Raw genomic sequence first — 17,627 nt, forward strand, 5'->3', positions numbered from 1 at the left:
GGTGACTGTGGAGAGACCAAAGAGATTCAGAACCAAACTTTGTAAGACATCAGTCTGGCAAAGCTTACGCTTGTACGTTATGAACCTCCTTTTGGATAAACATAGCCACTACCAAACCCAACTCAGATCTAACAAAGCTCAACATATACTGAGGGCCCTTCTTTGACAACTTAGAAGAAAACTCTGGCCATGTGTTGCCATGGATCTTGGACATGGCTCTTGCCATACCTATATGTCATCCTTAAAGATTTCCTTTGCCTATAAGAAATGACATGTATCAAGTAGCAGAAAGAGTTTCAGCGTTGGTCTTTTTGCCACAGCCAGAGGATGAACACATTAATGCAGTGGTTCCTGGAACATGAAGATCTCCTCTTTTTGTCTCTGTCTATATGTGGCAGCATCTAGGAACATTTCCTCTGTGAAACTTTCGGGAGTAGTTAAGAGCTTGGTAAATCTATATGACCATCTCATAAACAGAGTATATTTTTTTATGGGAAGAAGCATTTTACCTTTCTAGAAGGTAAATGGAGGGGATTCAGAGTCAATGATCTCTCTATGGTATGGGCATCAGTATATTCTGGGGGAACCAGGAAAGGGGAAGAAACGATACAGCCAACTGTCTTGGTAGTGTCTATCATGGGTGGTAGAACTGTGTTGACTTTGATGACAACAGGGGATGGACAGGATCACAAGTGAGGTACCTTTCATGTTTTTTTTCCAGAAGATCAGGGAAAGTAAACTTTCATACTTCTTCATCTCTCCTGAAACCTTTTTATATAATACGCGATGTTACCTGGGGTTTTTCTCCCACCATCTTTTGTTTCCTTATGTACCTCTGAGTTAACAAGAGAAACAAGCTGGCTAAAACTATTATGAACACTAAGGCACCTTGTAGTTATGTGACACACTTCTCTCTGAGCTGTGGCTTGGATTGAAGTACATGAGTTAATTAAAGTAAAGTAATAATTGTTCTGGGACATGTGGGACAGTGATCAGACGAGCTAGTCCCCTTTGGCTGACAAGATGGAAGAATGAGAGGTACTCCTGCACCTGGGAATGCTTGTGGCTTTTTCCTCAACATTTGCTCTGTCTGTGGTTATCTGTGCCTCTATCTATGTCCATCCCGATGACTGCAGTGAACTCCCTAGGAGGGTTACTGCAGACCCTCGGTTCTTAGACCACTGGAAGCTATTAATAACTGGTATCAGTACTGAATGTGAGGATCAGCTTTCCTAACGCATAGCAAGTATATCAATTTCAAAATACCAAGTAAGTCCTATAAGTTCCAAAAAGTCTACTGGCTTCCCGATGGATTGCAGATGAGACTCCAAACGTGAGCACTGGTTGTGAGAACTCTGCGCTCTGTTTTGGGAACCACTGCTGTTGTTATTAATTACCTTGACTTTTGTAAAGCCTTTGCTAATAAGCCTTTGCTTTGATGTCCCGTTCTACCAGATCTCATAATACATGTAGCCAACAACTTTAACTCCCACGTGACAGTGGCCAGGCCTTTCTTAAAGATATTTATAAAAACTACATCAAGTCTGTAGCTTGTCTATAGTAGAAAAAAAGCTCTCAATTGTCTTGCATCACATGAAAGAGTCTAGCCAATAGTGCTATATTCATTTGTTGTGTGTGTCAATGTATGGGCTGCCCTGGGCCACTATGTAGAGACAGCCAACTTTTTCAAAAGCAGTTTACTTCGGGGATCTAGTCTGGTGATTTAGATGGCAGGGTTGGAGGTGCTAGGGGATCCTGTTGAGTAGGTAGGGCTTTAGCATGGGGTGGGCTCTGAGTACTCGGGCCAGTGGAAGAAAAGGAAATGCAAGCCAAGGTCATGTTCCATGAAATTGGAATACTGACAAGAAAGCACCTGCTGCTGAATTTTGAATTAAGTATAGGTCTAAGATATATCTAATGCTTATGGAATTGCCCAAAAATATCTCTGCCACTAGTTACGTGACTGTTGCTCAGAAGACAAGCAAACTCATGAGTGAGGGGAGGTCCTTTGATGGCACTCTGCTGTCACAGGGTTGGAAATACTGCCCCGCTGATTAAGATTTCTTTTCCTTCAATTACTTTTCTTAACGGTTTAGCTAGCAATACTTTCCTTTGCAGACCAAATCCCTGCAATTTCTGTGTGGCAGTCGGGTTATCTCCTCGCCCTACTTGGCTGCCTTCTGAGAGGACCTGCATCTAGGAGCTAGGGGAAATGGGTGTAGGGGGACCAGTGAGCCAGCCACCCTTCTCTCCTCCACCCCCTTCATCATTAGGAGATGTCATGAATCAAACAGAGCTCCTACACCACTCTGGTAATGTGGCTCAGAGGCTGTGTGTGAATACAGCCATTGTCCAAATAAGTAATTATGTAAGCCCCCTTCCAGTCCCTGTGACCTGTATCAGCACTTGTGCGCAGATGCCAGGATAAATGGAAACGAGCAGAATGGGTGATGACAGCTGGCCAGTGCAAACCTTGTGCACCTCCCACAAGGTGAAATGGAGAACACGTATAGACAAGCATCCTCAAGTCCACAGATGCAAGAAATCTTTGATCCAGAGTTACCTGAGAAACATGAATTCTTTCCATGGTAATTCAGTGGCTTGCCCACTTCTACATCCCAAAGGTCTAGTTATGACTTTTTGGAGACCACAAAAATACACAGAATAAACCCACTAAAATCTGCTTGGCTCTGAGAACATTATCTCTAATCCTGCACAATGTTAAACCGCTACAAGGAAATAAGAGTGTTGTGCTCTGGAAGAAGGGCAGATTTGCTTTTCTGAGGAGGGAAGGAAGCAGGTGGATGGCAAAGGGTCCCCCTAAAAAGCATGGCATTCAAGAAGATAATTCCCCTGGGATTAAATGAAAACAGACATTCTTTAAGCGACCCCCTGCAGAGGAAATTTGGAAATCTTTGCTTTGGGGCTTAAAAAGAACGCTTGGATTTGCTTACAGGTAATGAACAAAAGAGAAGAGAGTCCTGGTCACAGCAAATGGAGTTGGGTCTGTGCCTGGGGGAGGAGTGATTGTGCTGCCTACAAAGGAATGACTTTCCATTGAAACAGAAGGTTGAAACCGTATTTTTTGGGAAGTCAAAAGTAGGAAATAAGCTAACAGCTGTGATGGTGCTGAATGCAGGTTTAATTATTTTTTTTTTTTCTTCTGCAAGTTGTAGCCAAAGAGCCATCATAAAGAGCTGGGTCATGATTCCACCTTTTAGTGATGAATTTCCAAAGGTTAGTGAGCAGCTAGGAGGTGTTCAATGATATCTGGGTCAACTGAGCATGTTTTTCAGGCTATAACAAGATAATATCTTGCGCTGCTCTGTGCTCAGGCCTGTCCTGCCTCCAGATCAGGCTGACACACAACTCTTTGGCCTTCTATTAGCATCTTTGCAGTAGGTAGGAAATGCCCAAATAACTAGTGTAGTCACACATGACAAACTGAAGACTCCACGCCCAGCAAGCTATGCAAACAGAGCTCTTGGGGTTACGTATTTCTGTATTCTCTCCTTTGAACCCTTTGACATTCACCCCTTTTCTGTAGCAACATTATGGGAGAAAAGACACTTATACAGAGAATCTTTGGGGAAAAAAATGACCCCTGAAAAGGTTTGTCAAAAAAGTGTTTTTGGCAAGAGGAGATGCTCAGTGGGTCTCTGTGATCTGTTGAAGGAAGGGATGGATGGGGAGGGAATTCTGCAAGTATCAACACCAGCAAGTTTCTGTAGCCATTTTGTTGATACGAAGAAAACACTAAAAATCACTACATTCTGTTTCTTTTCACCAGTGCAAACTTCCATCAGAGCAGAAGCAGTTATTTAGTTCAGGGGATAAATCAGTTTGTAATGCCAGAAGCAGGCCTGTTTGTATGAGATGGGCTTCTACCTCTAGGAGCAGATGGAAGGACACAAAAGGTCGAGAAAGAAAGAGCAACAACGACATGAAATAGAGATTAATTTTTACCTCAGATAACTCCCTAGCAGCAATACATGAACTCTTACAGAAAAAGCCCTTTCTAAAGCTCGACAGGTAGGAAGGACTTTGTGATCCCTCAAGTTCACAGTGGGGCAGGAAAGATGAAGAACAGGGACCTACAAGGTCCTTTACTTCTCCTTTGCCTGACATTATCGTTCCCAGCCCATGGATAAGGGTCTTGCCCTGCTGTGTGAGCCAGACAAGCTGTTTTTCCCTCTTACATCCCCCCAAGCTGCCTGAACCATTGGTGACAGCCATTTAGGCTAGGATGGGCCAAGGCGATCTTGCTTGGTCCAGCTCCAGAAACTCCTTCAAGCCACTGAAGTCTTTACCTCTCACTGAGCAAACAGCCTGTTTAAGATCCCTGAATGAAAGGCAGGCGTGAGGGTTTTTATTGCTGTGTTTACGTTTTCTTTCGTCTCCTTCTCATTGTGGTTGTTGCCTTCCTGCGTGCTCCTCTAGAGTAGGGAAGAATAAAATTAAAGAAATAGAAAAAAGTCCTAGAAATCAGGAATATTCTCCACTGGTTTCCATCCTTTGTCTTATAATGTATCATCGGGAACGGAAGAATCCTAGAGAGCACACTTGCTGCTGCCAAGCAAATCTTTATTTTATAGCACAAAAGCAGTTTCCTGGACAAACACCCTATCCAACCATGCATTTATTTCCCCTAGTGAGCATCATGGTTATTATATGGAAAAATGAAAAGTAACTAATAGTAAGACTTCAGTATCCTCAGATGCCCTTAATTAAGTCATTTAGAATTAACTTGAGGTTTATAGTCATGGAAGCAATTTATTAAATACAGACTAGAAAATTTTATCTGGAAGCAAATGACTACAGGACACACAAAAGGCATTTGATACTGAAGGGGAAGGTAGCTATAAAATACAACACAGGCGAGAAAAGTAAAAACAGTGAAGCTCGTTCTGTCAACAAGAATGGAATCACCGTTATTTTTGCAGTCTGTATTTTTTCTAATTTCAGACTCATTTTCTGAATATGATTGAACAGCCATTTTTCCACTGCCATTCTCTATTTCAGATGATGGAGCTTTTGCAGAGAGCTTTTCCAGGTCCCTGAAAATGCCAGCTAGCACAGAGAGGAGTGAAGAGGCAGCAAGACTGCTGCTACTTAAATTAGCTGAAACAATATTTTGGCTGTATGGGCTTCTGAATTCCCTCAGTAAGCCTTAAAAAGAGCCATCTGGTCAGAACATTATATCTCTGGTTAGATCCTGCTTTGGAAATTGAAACGAGGCTTGTGAGCACTTGCTAATGCTTTTTAAAGAGGGATTTGGGAGGTGGGTAATTGCCTGGGTGGGTTGCTTGGTGCAGAGCGGGTTTTGGCACAACGGTGGGCAGGTGCCTGCAGCCATGGGTGTCTCCCCACTTCAGGGCCGCAAAAAAGCATTGCCTGCTTCGGGAGCGCGCCGGCACGTCACGGCCCTTCCAAAAGCAAGGGCACACTCGCCCTGTCTCACCGAGACCCCACATGCACCTCCTTGAGGCGACAAGGACAGAGGGTTGTGCCTTGCTGAGGAGGAACCCAGAGGGGTGCCACCCTGTGCCCTCTGCAGGGCCCGTGACCCCCGGGACAGCAGCTGCCTCCTCCAGGAGCTACCTCCGTGTGGGAAGGCCATGGCGGGGCACTGCATCCATCCTTCTGCTCCCAGCTCACAGAGAAACTTCGCCCTGTGGGAAATGTCAAAGTGCATGCGAGTCCTTCTCCCCCCACGTTTTGGACACAGGTCTTTAATGAGTGGAGGAAAACAGATTAAGAGCCACCAAACACCTGCTGGGGAGTGTGTGTGTGTGGGGGAGTTGGCAAGAAAATGTTTTGTATGAGTTTCTGCCCTGCTTAGGAGCTTTTGCAGCCCCACGTAGTAAAATCTGTCTCCTTCTTTCCCCACCTGGCATAACTCCCTCAGGACTGATTGCACCGGTGTAGGAACCAGTATAACACAAGCAATTAGGTAATACAGCCCCTTCTGCTCCATTGTAAACGTTTGAAATTAGCCCCCAGATGGATCTTTCTAAGAGAAAAGCCTTCAACTGTGACACAAAATACATTTCTAAAATATTTTTCAAACAATACAATTGTAAAGAGAAACTTTAAGTATTAATATGAGCTTGCTCTCTCTCTATTTATTCATCAGTTTTCACATTAAAATTTCACTTGGCCACTTTTTAAAAGATAAGCAACATAACAGTGGCCCATGCTTAAATCCCACCAGCGCTGTCCATCTTTGCATAGAGATGCACCTGAACCTATACTTCTTCAGGCTGAAGCTCATAAAAGGTGGCAATTTATCACAAACCCCCGAATCCCCCACTCTGCAGCATGAGGAATATACATTGCCTAATTAACATAAACGACAGCAAATGCCCTGTGTCCTTCGAGGGAGGGCTGACAGCGCTGCAGCCCAGCATGCACAGAGGTACCTCGTGCTGCCAGCATCACCCCAGAATGGGATCCAGCTTAGTTGGTGCACCTCAAAGCTCTGCCTGCAATCTGTCCTGGGTGAGGGAGCTCTGTGTAAAGCCCCTAGATATAATGCCCTATAAAGTGCAATATAACCCCTGCAGGTTGATGGGGTCCCACATCACCTCGTGCCAGAGGGATGCTCCAGCGCATCCCTCCCAGGAGGCAGTCCGGAGGAGTCTGCCACCCCTGGGGCATGGTCCTGCTCTCCCAGCACCCACGGGATGGACTGGGACGGGCTGGATCCCTCGTGGCTGGGGCCATACACAGAGAGTCCTCCTGGGGGCCACGGCAATGCCGGGAGAGGGAGGGTAGTGGGGAGAGACCTCCCTGGGCGGCGGTGGGAGCTGGATCTGGCCCAAGCATGAGGGCACATCGTCTCCGAGATACAGTGGCTCGGGGTAGCTTTTCCTAAACAAAGGGCATTATAAGGGAGCCACTGCTGGAAATTTCCATTCCTTTGTTGGGTAGATGCTGTGTAAATAAATGCATTCCTAAGATTTTTCATAATCCTGAAAGGTCCGTAAACGAAACTGTATAGTTTGTCAAATCACTGCAGTTCATATATATTATTCCTCAGCTGCCAGGAACATGGTATACAATGGCACAGAATATAATGCAAGAAACATATACTAAAAGTCTTCTTAGAAGCCCTCTGTGTGTTCGTATGTGGCATGTACAGATATTTCTTCTGTTTTTCCCTGTGGGATCTAAAATATTCAAGCCATATTACAGCTTGGGTTTGTGAATTACTTACCTTAACTCTAAATAATCCTTACCTGACAGGTGACTTTGATGTCAGCATTTAGCTATTCCCTGGTTTAATGTGTGGGTGCTTTGAAAGCATTTATAAATTAGTATGTGACATAAATGTGTAAGCAATCTCTTACTTTACTCTTCTGCTTTTCTTTCTGTCTGAATTTTATTTAAAAAACAGATGATGTGGGAAAATCTCGTTACGATAATGATATTGTGCCTGATGTATTTACAAGTCGAATGGCTCAAAAATGCATTTTCAATGTCTGACTTTCTTGTCATATATAAACACTACATATAGAAGAGATTATATTCCTGTATCCAGTGTATTGGTAATGTAAATGCAGGAATTACTTACATAGTAAAGACTATTGTACCTTCATTGATAGAAGTCTGATCCTTTTCTTGAAATAAGCTAGTAACTTCTCCCACTAACTCTACCATCTGGATTTATAAGATCACTCCCCTGTTTAATACTTCAGAAATTTAGAACAGAAACTGTCCTTTAGACTACCAGAACAATGTTTATTACCTTTCTTTTTCATTTTTGAACACACTCTGCCATTTGTCTTGTATTTAGACTTTCCCAACAGCTACACTTGCTTGCTTTAGGATGAATTTTTTTAATTTTGAAAATCATACCCCCTAGTAATGCAATTCTCCTGGAAAGATATTGAAATGTTGTGGAAGTAATACTTTTCTTTTTAAGCACTTTTCATCTTTAGATCTCAAAGTTCTAGACAAAAGAAAGCACTTAATAAATAGCTGTATAAAATACAAAATGTACTTTTTCAACATTTGTCTTCTAATTGTCCAAAATACGTTACCATTTATTTCCTAGATATGCTATTTTTCAGTTAGATTAGAAATGTATAAAAACCCCACCCCACAACCAAAACAATCGAGAAGGCAAACCAAAAAGCCCCTCAAACAGGACTATCTCCTGTTTGGTAAGGTAAGCCCAAATACTTTCGGCTAGCTGGTTAGCTCTCTGATTTCCTTCTGTTTGGACACTGCCACAGCATCTCCAGTTCTGCAGTGCTCCTCCGAGATCCTAATCTTTCCTGACCCCAGTACTCACATTTGGGGGTTGCTATGTCAAAGCATTTCAGCCTCCAGGATGAAGTAGCCTGGTTCAGCCTTCTCTCAAAGAAAGATTATTACAGCAATTGTAGCTCTCAAATGGGAATAGATTAAAAAAGCTTATTACTGTATTTTAATATAAAATATTGTTGACTGAGGGCATCAAACTTTAAACCCAATTAATAACAATGATCACAGAGACTGCAGATCGGTAACTTATCTACCACACAAACAGCCGCACAAATCCCTCACATTTATTTTTTCCAAGCTTTCAACTTTGATTAATAACATGGCAGAACCATGCAAGTCTCAACCATATTAACCACAGCTATATTTTTAGTCTTACTGACATGAACACTTCAATATAATAAAAGGAAAAGGAAAACAGAAGAGGTGTTTCATTAGGACACGAGGATTACTAAAACCGCTGTGTGGAGTATTTGTCAGGAGGTGGTAGGGGAAGAGTTATTACTTACATTTTAGCATGTCGCTAAGATGCAGAGCAAGAGGCTCCCTCAGTGAGATATGTTTGCTTTGGAAAAAAAATTAAGTAATCAGACCGTCCAAGCTCTCTTTTTCTTTACTGACACATTTATAATACCAAATTGCAAACTCAGTTAAGGACGTTTGCAGCACTACATGGAAAACTATTTTTCCAATTTTGTTATGAAGACCAGCAATACGGCAGTGATACAAGATCCAGAAGTTCACATATTAACCTGCCAGCCTTTTTTTGTTGATAGATGGCTACATGTAAAAATATACGAAGCATGCAACCTGGCTGGTTAAAAAAATAGCCCAAACCACAAACCTCAGTACAGCAAATCTGTTCTTCCAGCTGATTGTAGAAGCTTATAAACTATTTTTAAAGCATTTATTAAAAAAAAAAAAATCCCCAAAACCCAAACAAACCCCCCCGAATGGCTGATATAAGCAAGAAACCAGCATTATGTCAGTAAAATAATAGCTTCAAAACCAATCCAAAGACTAATTCTTGCCTAATACAGAATTCTTCAATATTAAACGTGTTTGGCTTCATGATTGTGTGATACTGGAACTAGAATTAAATTTAGTCCAGTCTCCTCATCGATTGTTCATACGACAGGGGTATTCCTCAGATGAGTTTCTGACACTAAATTCAGCTGAACGAATAGTATTATACACATCATCAACATCAACAATATTTGGCTGAGTATGTCATTTGACTTTTTTCTTTCTGCATCCACCTGCCTCCACATTTGCAAACAGCAATATGTTTATAACGATGCCTTTTGTAAGAGAGACAAGCTTTGTACATGGGAATAACGGGCAAAACCAGTCACGCATTTTCTATTTCTAAATCGCTTGCATGAAGACAGCTACATTTCAAAATCGAGGGAACAGAACAAAGAGATACAGGCATACAGCATCCTAATAGCGACCCTGAAATCACTGCTCAGGACAGCACCCAAATATTGTAGTCACGGACGTATCGGAAACACCCGGGTACCACAGAGGGGATGCGATAGCCTAGCAAGGAGAAGGGCAGAGCAATGGCAAAGACCTTGTCACACTTTTACCCTGAGATGAAAGCATCATTTCTGCTTTGACCTTTTTAGCATCTCTAACGCACAACATCTGCAGTATCAGAAATGCAGGCGAACGGGGAAGGCACACACACCAATCTGTTTCTACCCACCAGAAAGTGAAGAAACGTACAGAAAACCTTTATATGGCACCGGAGAAAGTGAAACCCTATGCACAGTCTTATATTTGAACTTCACTATCGAAGAGATTTGTCTCCCACTTGAATGCCACACAAGCACACACGAACCGTTCCTGCTCATCTGCACTCCCCGTTCTGACATCGGGACTTTGCTTTTTAACTAGCCCGGGCTTGGCTGCAACTAAGATAAACATATTTAGCTGCAACTTTTTTTTTTTCTTTCAAAAAGAGGCAAACTGGATTATAGCAAATAACCTTTAAGATAATTAACTGACAATGCCGCAACTAGCATAAAATCTTCCTTCAGGCGACCCCTAATTTAAGTATTACTGGCACAAAGTGGAGACAGATTGTGCATCACCACCGCAATATTTACATAGCAGAAACCCACAGAGCAGGAAACGTGAGACTCAATGATGCACTAAATTAGGAACAATCATATTCTAGTGTTAATTTGCTTTCTCCTCTATCCAAATTTCAGGTCCAGCAATTGGTACAAATGCACATAAAACATTCCCATTTTTAATGATTAAGAACCACAATCTGCAAGCAGTTCTGCTCAAAAGTAAATTCACTCGCTACTATGGGACGTTTGCAGGATCAAACCCCCAAAAGTGAAAGAGTTTTAGCAATGCAGAGATTTTTTTTGAAAACCAAGACTTCCTAATCTGTTTATTTCTTTCCCTAAATGATGTCTGTACAAGCAGTCTGAGTCATCTGCCAGGCTACCTGCCTTTTGATTGCAAATATTTTTCTGTGACAGCAGCACCGTGATTCTGCAGCATAATGGAGAAGCGGTTTTAATTCCCCTATGCTGTAGATATATGCAGATACTCAAAAGGCTGTGCAAGCAAAGAATTAAAGTTAAAACAGTCTTTTTGTAAAGATACAGGGAAGTGACACATTTATAATAAACATACACTCTATAGTCTATCCAGACACAGATTCTATGAGCACTACCCTCAGTTACAGCACGCTTCGTAAGATAAATGCAAAGAGCCATCACCAATCTTTGTAAATCTTGAATATTATTCAAATTTGGTTTCCACTATGGCATATTAACAAAATATTTACCTTGCCTAATCGCTGATGTTCTTCAAAAGCAGAAATCAGTTCTTGTGCCCACTTTATTTTTTCAGGGCTCGGAGAGAACTGTTCCTGGACAACAGCAATTTGGTTGGGGTGAATCACCTGCTTACCTACAAAGAAGATTAATAACACCAGAATCATGCATCGACAAACAGATGTTCAAGCAAAATGTTCCAACCACTTGAGGCTCTCATATGCCTCACAGACTTTCTTGCTCTTTAACTAATTATTTTACTTGGTTTCTTTTATATTTTAAACTGGACAACAGGCAGATAGCCTTTTGCCAGATTTTTTTAAGAATAAAAACATCTTGAGCTGTGCTTGCATTCAATATCTTTTGAAAGAACTCACGATTCTTTCTCCTCCCTCCCCATTTCAATCCATACATCTTCTCTCAGTCGTTTCAGGTGCAATTGTTTGTCTGGGGCAGTCAATAACACTTAAGTATAATGTATTGCTGAATTTAACTATATAAATAACAGCTCCAGCCCAGCCCCATATAAATAAATTATATTAAAATGTGTTCACAAAATGAGATCTGAAGAAGGTGGCAAGAGATTTGTAGGACTGAAAAGTTACCAGTCACATAAGGATCATGTCCTAAATTCTTTAGTATTGCCTTAGCATCATAAAATCCTTAATGTAATCCTTGTTGTTGCAATAGTTAGCAGTTGCAGGTAGGCTGCAATATTTATTTAGTCACTGGTATATTGAACAACTACCAGCAGTGCCCTCAGGTTTTATGAAGCGCTTTTTTTTTTTATCCTTTCTTGTATAAATATATGTTAAGAAAATAAAAATAGGTGTTGCCTTTTTTACCAGAGATTTTCAAACGTGAATAGACAGCCACATAATCCGTTTTAATCTGTTATTGTATTTAGCTACCTTAAAACAAATACATATCTAATTTGTTTGACGGTTTTAAAAGTGTAACATTTGACATTATGAGTCCATTTCTAGGGGAATTTCACAGACCGGTGTGATTTCTGCACTTTGGTTTCAAAGGGTTTTAATAACAAGAGGCCACCATAATTCCCAGCTTCCCGTGGAATAAATGACTCTCCTCCGTGCCGGATAACAAAACTAGTGAGAGGGATGAGCCTGATCCTGCAAACCTGCCATCAAGTGAGCAGTGTCCTGCGCACAGAGGGTCCCACGGCCGCTGCCGCCGTCCCGCCGCACGCTGCAGCCTCTCGTGGGAGCGAGATTTTTTGCACGCAAGGAAAAGTTCGAAGCGTCAGGACCTGAGGAGGTTTCCTGTGCGCAACACGGTCTGCTCTGATGTTCTTGCTGACATTAAGCCAGCCGTACGTTAGAAATCAGCCCATGACTCCGAATAAGAAGTCTTATGCGTGACCACAGAGATACACCTATTTTAAATGAAATTACCACTGCAAAAAAACCTGGGATTACTTTTACGAGACTGCACTGGGTCTGACTGATAACCTGGAGTGCAAACAAAATCTGGGGATGCAGCAGCACAATCTACTTAATTTAATGAGCAAAGAAATAGTAATTTTTCAGTGTTGCTATGTTTCTTTGCTGAAAAGCCATAAGGAGCTCAATTTTATTTCGCATTAAACAACCTTTAGTTTATGATCTTATGGGCATCGAAATATTCAGTTTGCAATTTCAATATCGTAACTATTTAAAAAATAACTTAAAAATAGGTAAAAGTTTAAAACACAGCAAGAACTATATTTTTTGAAAGAAATTACCTGGAGACAAATTTTCTTAACTAACGTGTTTTACATTAGGTCTAATCAAAGTTTTTTTTAGTCAATTTAATCAAATGTTACCATTAATAGATTATGATATTCCTTATTTGTAGTACAACAAATTCTCTCTAGCTAAACTACCAGTTCTAAAATTGAAGTGTGTACAAATAATTCCTGCGAAATCCTAAGAAGCTTAACTTTCTGGGAAAAATGTAGAATATATTTTAAATTATATTTAAAGTCAGTCTATAATTATAACAAAAATAAAAATATTTATATATGATTTTTTAACGCGTAAAACATTTCTGTAAAAATAATTGCTTTTGATAAAGATATTTGTAGCAGTAAGCTATACTTTTTATCATTAAAACAGTACTGAACAATTTACAGATAATATAATCTGACTTTTGATTTATACCACTCAGTTGATTTTTGTCACAGATTATGTATCCAAATAACTGTATAACAGAGGTAATGCCATGCAGGAATGAAGCAAATATTTTAAACGGAATTGTTGTTATTGACAAGTTACTGAGAGAGTGCAAAATTGGAAGACATTAAAATTTATGACCATGAAATCCTTTTTACAGTACCACTTGATATATCGTGCTTTAAGTCAATACCTGTCAAGTCTTTTAGGTAACTGTATGATGGTGTCATTTTAGTCTTCTACAAAAGACTGCAAAAAGAGAGGAAACCTATAGTGTTTCGTATTTATATCTGGCTTCTCAGCATGGAGCACAGGACTTTATATAATGACTAAGTCAGCTGTTAAAGCTTATGGCAAGGTTTACTTAATTTTTTACATAAACATTCCTGAAACCGATGGCCATTTATAGAGGCAGCACACTGACTTTAAGTCCATGGGTTCTGGTATTGTAAAATATCTTGCTGGGTGTGGGTGTGTGGGTGTGTGTATATATATACACACATATACACACACACACACACACGTATATATATGTACCACCCCCCCCTAAAAAAAAAAAATACAAACCCAGAACTATATAAAGGATCTATTAATTTGGCTAAATTACATTTGAAAACATTGGATTTTATGTAAACACATTCACTGAAGGAAAAACAGGCTGCTTATAAGATAATTGGGAAACAAATCTTGGCTACAATAAGCAATGAGGGTCACAATAGGAACTAAATAGCTGGTAAATTCTTTGTTATATTACTTCGCTTGTTTTATCTTGAGTGAACATATTTGATTACATTAGGGCAATTCTACTGGTCTAAATCTGAATATGGGAAAATCTGAGGACATACAACTTTGCTGAATATTCTGGATTTGCATTAGTTTTGAGGGTGGTGAATTTGGCCCTATGCATGCAAATATGTGCGCGCTTCACCAGCTAAGAGAGTAATTTGGAAGCCTCAGCTCATTTTAGTCCTGTTGATTTCAACGATATTGATTCTTTGTGAAAAAGTAGCAGCACATGATCGTAAATGTTTAAAAGTAACAAGAATTGCATTTTGAATTTGTCATTAAGGCAACATTTCAGTATTTTACTCTCACGTTATTAGAGCACTGTCAGTGGCAAATACGGTCTGCAGGCTTCTGTTTTATACAAGGTCGTGGATTAAGCTAATACCCATTCGTAGTTTTCTGTGATGAATATTAAATTGGAAATGTTAAAATGTTTAATTTCTATAGTTTTGGAAGAAAATGTTTTTGCTTTTAGTTTTGAAATGACATTTTATTTTAATCAAACCAGCAAGAAAGATTATAAAAAACATTAAATAAACTTAAAGCAAAAGAAACAAAAGAAAAAGTGAAACATTTTGGACCAATGTCAATTTTTTTTTTAATTTTTTTTTACCAAAAATGTGAAAAACGCTGTTTTTTGACTTAAACAGATTTTTTTTTTTTTTTTTGCCACCAAATCAGAAAAGCCAGTATTGCCCCATCTCTAATTATGGTTGGACTGGTATGTCAGGCTGTTTGCTGGATTTTGGAAATGTGTTGATGATAGTTGCGGAAGGGCAGAAGGCAAAGAGCAGGAGCTGTGAGTTCACCTTGATGATGTCTGTACCCTTTACAGATCTTTACTCCTCATATGGAAAGGCAAGACACCTCTACGGCTAAGTTAGAAATTCACTTTACACTCTAAATTATCATGCATGACCTTTTATTTGTCTCCTATCTGGACCCTATCCTGATATCAGACAACTTCCACCGTAAAGTCAGTGGAGTCCAAACTACCATCAATGTTGTTTATGCTGAGCTTTTCTAAATTTCCTAAATTGGCAGCCTGAGTTAAGTATTTAAATACACATTAAGTGTTCAAAAAGAGTGCTCTCAAAGGTGCTAAGCATCTGCAGCCCCATCTTCTGTCAACAGGAGGTTCAGATGATTAAGTTTTTAAAAAAATCAAGCCTTTTGGTAAACTAGAAAATATTGGTGCAGATTAGGTAGCCATCAGCAGGTGCTACCATTCAGGAGCTCTATTATTTTCCCAAGTTCAATCGCAGATGGATGGAGGGTGGAAGTCCACATGGACACGGATAAAGTAGCTGTGAGGAGCTAACTGTTTTGCCTCTGAAACGCGATCTGGTTTCGCAAATGTATCTCAGCAGACAGTAAGGCAGAGTTTGTGCTGAAGAGCATTGATGGCTATTCTTTCACTGGCACGTCGGGATTGCTTAAAAGAGCGCTTATTAGATTATTTTCCTTGGTGCTTTAAGATATCATATACCGCTAACTGTAAAAATATAGTTTGCTAGATGGAGTCACCAGGACCCATGCCTTTGGCAACAAAAACCTGAGATACTATTACCGTACGTATATCCTGAATGATGGTCAGAGACAAATTGTGTAAAATGTTCGTCCCATATGCTAGAATTCTCTGATGCATGTGTCGAATGGCTGATTTCTATTGCAAAACCTCAATCTTTGGTGGCTGGGCTGTCCCACCAGGGTGTCCGAGTGATCTGGTACACCAATCACAGGGTAACAGGCTGCCTTACAGGACTCTGGGGCAAGGAGCCTGCTGCTCTTGCTGTCTGCCAATACCCGTAGGTGTCACCAGCACTTACTGGGAGGGGAGCCAGGAGATGAAAAACAAATCAAAGAAAATAATAAGAAAATAACTTTCCCTTAGCAATTAGCATATGAGATTTGCTTCTCAACTCCTTCACCTAAAAAGTATTTTTTAACAACTGCCGTTTAAAAAAAAAGGAGAAAGGGAACCAAATATTTAAAAAAGCAATTGCAGAGTGGCCATCGCAGAGCACAGTATCGCCTTTCCCGTGCTCTGTGATGGGAGGAATCACTGCACAGCCTCTACCCCAACTTCTCTTCAAAAACAGTCACATGCTTCATGGGATGTGGTTTTAAAAAGCACTCTGTGACTTTTCAGGCAAAATTTCCAGCCACAATTTTTAGGGTGCTAATAAACGTAGATGAGATTGGTCTTACTGAGTTTTTCAATAAATGACCTGAAATAAAAAAACAAGTTATTTGTCTAAGTGACAGTAAATGTAGCAATATATTTAAATTGAAGAAGATATGCATTATTTTGAGACATCGGCAGAAAGCCATACCAGTAAATCCCATTGAGGCACCTTCTCTTGATTGCCTGCGGAGCCCATCTTCATCTCGGAAATCGATGTAAACAAGGTCTATTGCTTGAAGGCCAAATGCCTTTGCTGTGACTATTATTTTTTGCCTGGCATATAGAATATCACCAGTTTCCTTACTGCTTGTTGCACCTACGAGAACAATGAAAACAAAGCAAAGCTGACAGGAGTGCTTTAAACCGTTCTATTTTAAATATTTCTTATGTAAAAAAAAGGAAAGTTTGAGATTTCATTTAACCAATTTAGAAAACAAAAGAGGGGTGCAAGGCTATATTGTCAAAATAATACTCTTATGAGGAAAAAAAAGCCGTTTTAGCAAAAAATGAATAAATCTCTCTTCAAACACTAGCTTATAAAATTCAGATTTTGATTCCGTTCAAATCAGAAGTTGTAAGTCTGAAGACAGTGGAAGTTTTGTCTGGTAAGGACTGTGGAGTTGGGACTAACATGAAGTAATTATTTGATTATATTATTTACTGTATGTACAGTGAGATGCAAGCAAAGCTTTATACTGGTTGCTATACTGGGTACAACTAAATGGTTAAAAAATTCAAACTGAGAATAGAATTGCACTTTCCTTGGTTGTGATTCTTCTCACAACTGATGTCCTAAGCTGAATATTTAAGCTTCAGTATTTGGATGAAAAATGATGGTAGATGACTTCTGTGAAGAAGAAAAAGTATTTACAAGACTTTATGTGCTCACAGTGCACCAGCTAAGCAATATGCTCACGTGAAGGCTGGTGTGGAAAAAAAAAAAAATGTTCCCTTTCCTTAAGGTCATTATTTAGATACAGATTTCGAATTTGTAAGCAATATTTTAGTAAAGCAATGTTAATTTTTACATTAACATACTTATTTTTAATTTAAGTGTTGATAGTTCTGAACTATTATCTTTAAACAGAATCAGACTAATAAGTTAATTGGCCTGTCATAAAAGAAATTTTGAAATACTTTTTATTTTTGAGGAAGATTAATAGTGCTTTCACATTAATGTGTGGCTGTACTGACATGGGACATATTTAAAGTAAATTTATGAAAGCAAAATGTCACAGGAGAGTATTTGTGCACGATGTCAAAAGCCTGACTGATAATAGTCTGTAAAACCGTGATGAAGCAGACACCAGAATTTTAGGACTTTAAAAGTAGTTCTTAAAAGCATATGCATGTTTCTTATGGATATCATATTTTTCAATAATTTCAGTGACCCAACAGGTTTTGGGCTTT

General features: G+C 39.8%; 2 protein-coding genes across 7 annotated transcripts in view; both read right to left on the reverse strand.

The window, feature by feature from the left end:
* The window catches only part of PCCA (propionyl-CoA carboxylase subunit alpha), a 566,570-nt gene that overhangs the window by 409,719 nt on the left and 139,224 nt on the right, over nt 1-17,627 (reverse strand). The window lies entirely within an intron of this gene.
* The window catches only part of CLYBL (citramalyl-CoA lyase), a 179,892-nt gene that overhangs the window by 5,322 nt on the left and 156,943 nt on the right, over nt 1-17,627 (reverse strand). For all 6 annotated transcript variants that reach the window (XM_068395368.1, XM_068395367.1, XM_068395369.1 and 3 more), the window contains 2 exons: nt 16,366-16,533; nt 11,081-11,205 (listed from right to left, as the gene is read on the reverse strand). In XM_068395368.1, coding sequence (XP_068251469.1) covers nt 11,081-11,205; nt 16,366-16,533 — 293 coding nt within the window. The remainder of the gene's footprint in view (nt 1-11,080; nt 11,206-16,365; nt 16,534-17,627) is intronic.

Source organism: Nyctibius grandis, chromosome 2 (genome assembly GCF_013368605.1).
Source record: "Nyctibius grandis isolate bNycGra1 chromosome 2, bNycGra1.pri, whole genome shotgun sequence".
Taxonomy (NCBI): domain Eukaryota; kingdom Metazoa; phylum Chordata; class Aves; order Nyctibiiformes; family Nyctibiidae; genus Nyctibius; species Nyctibius grandis.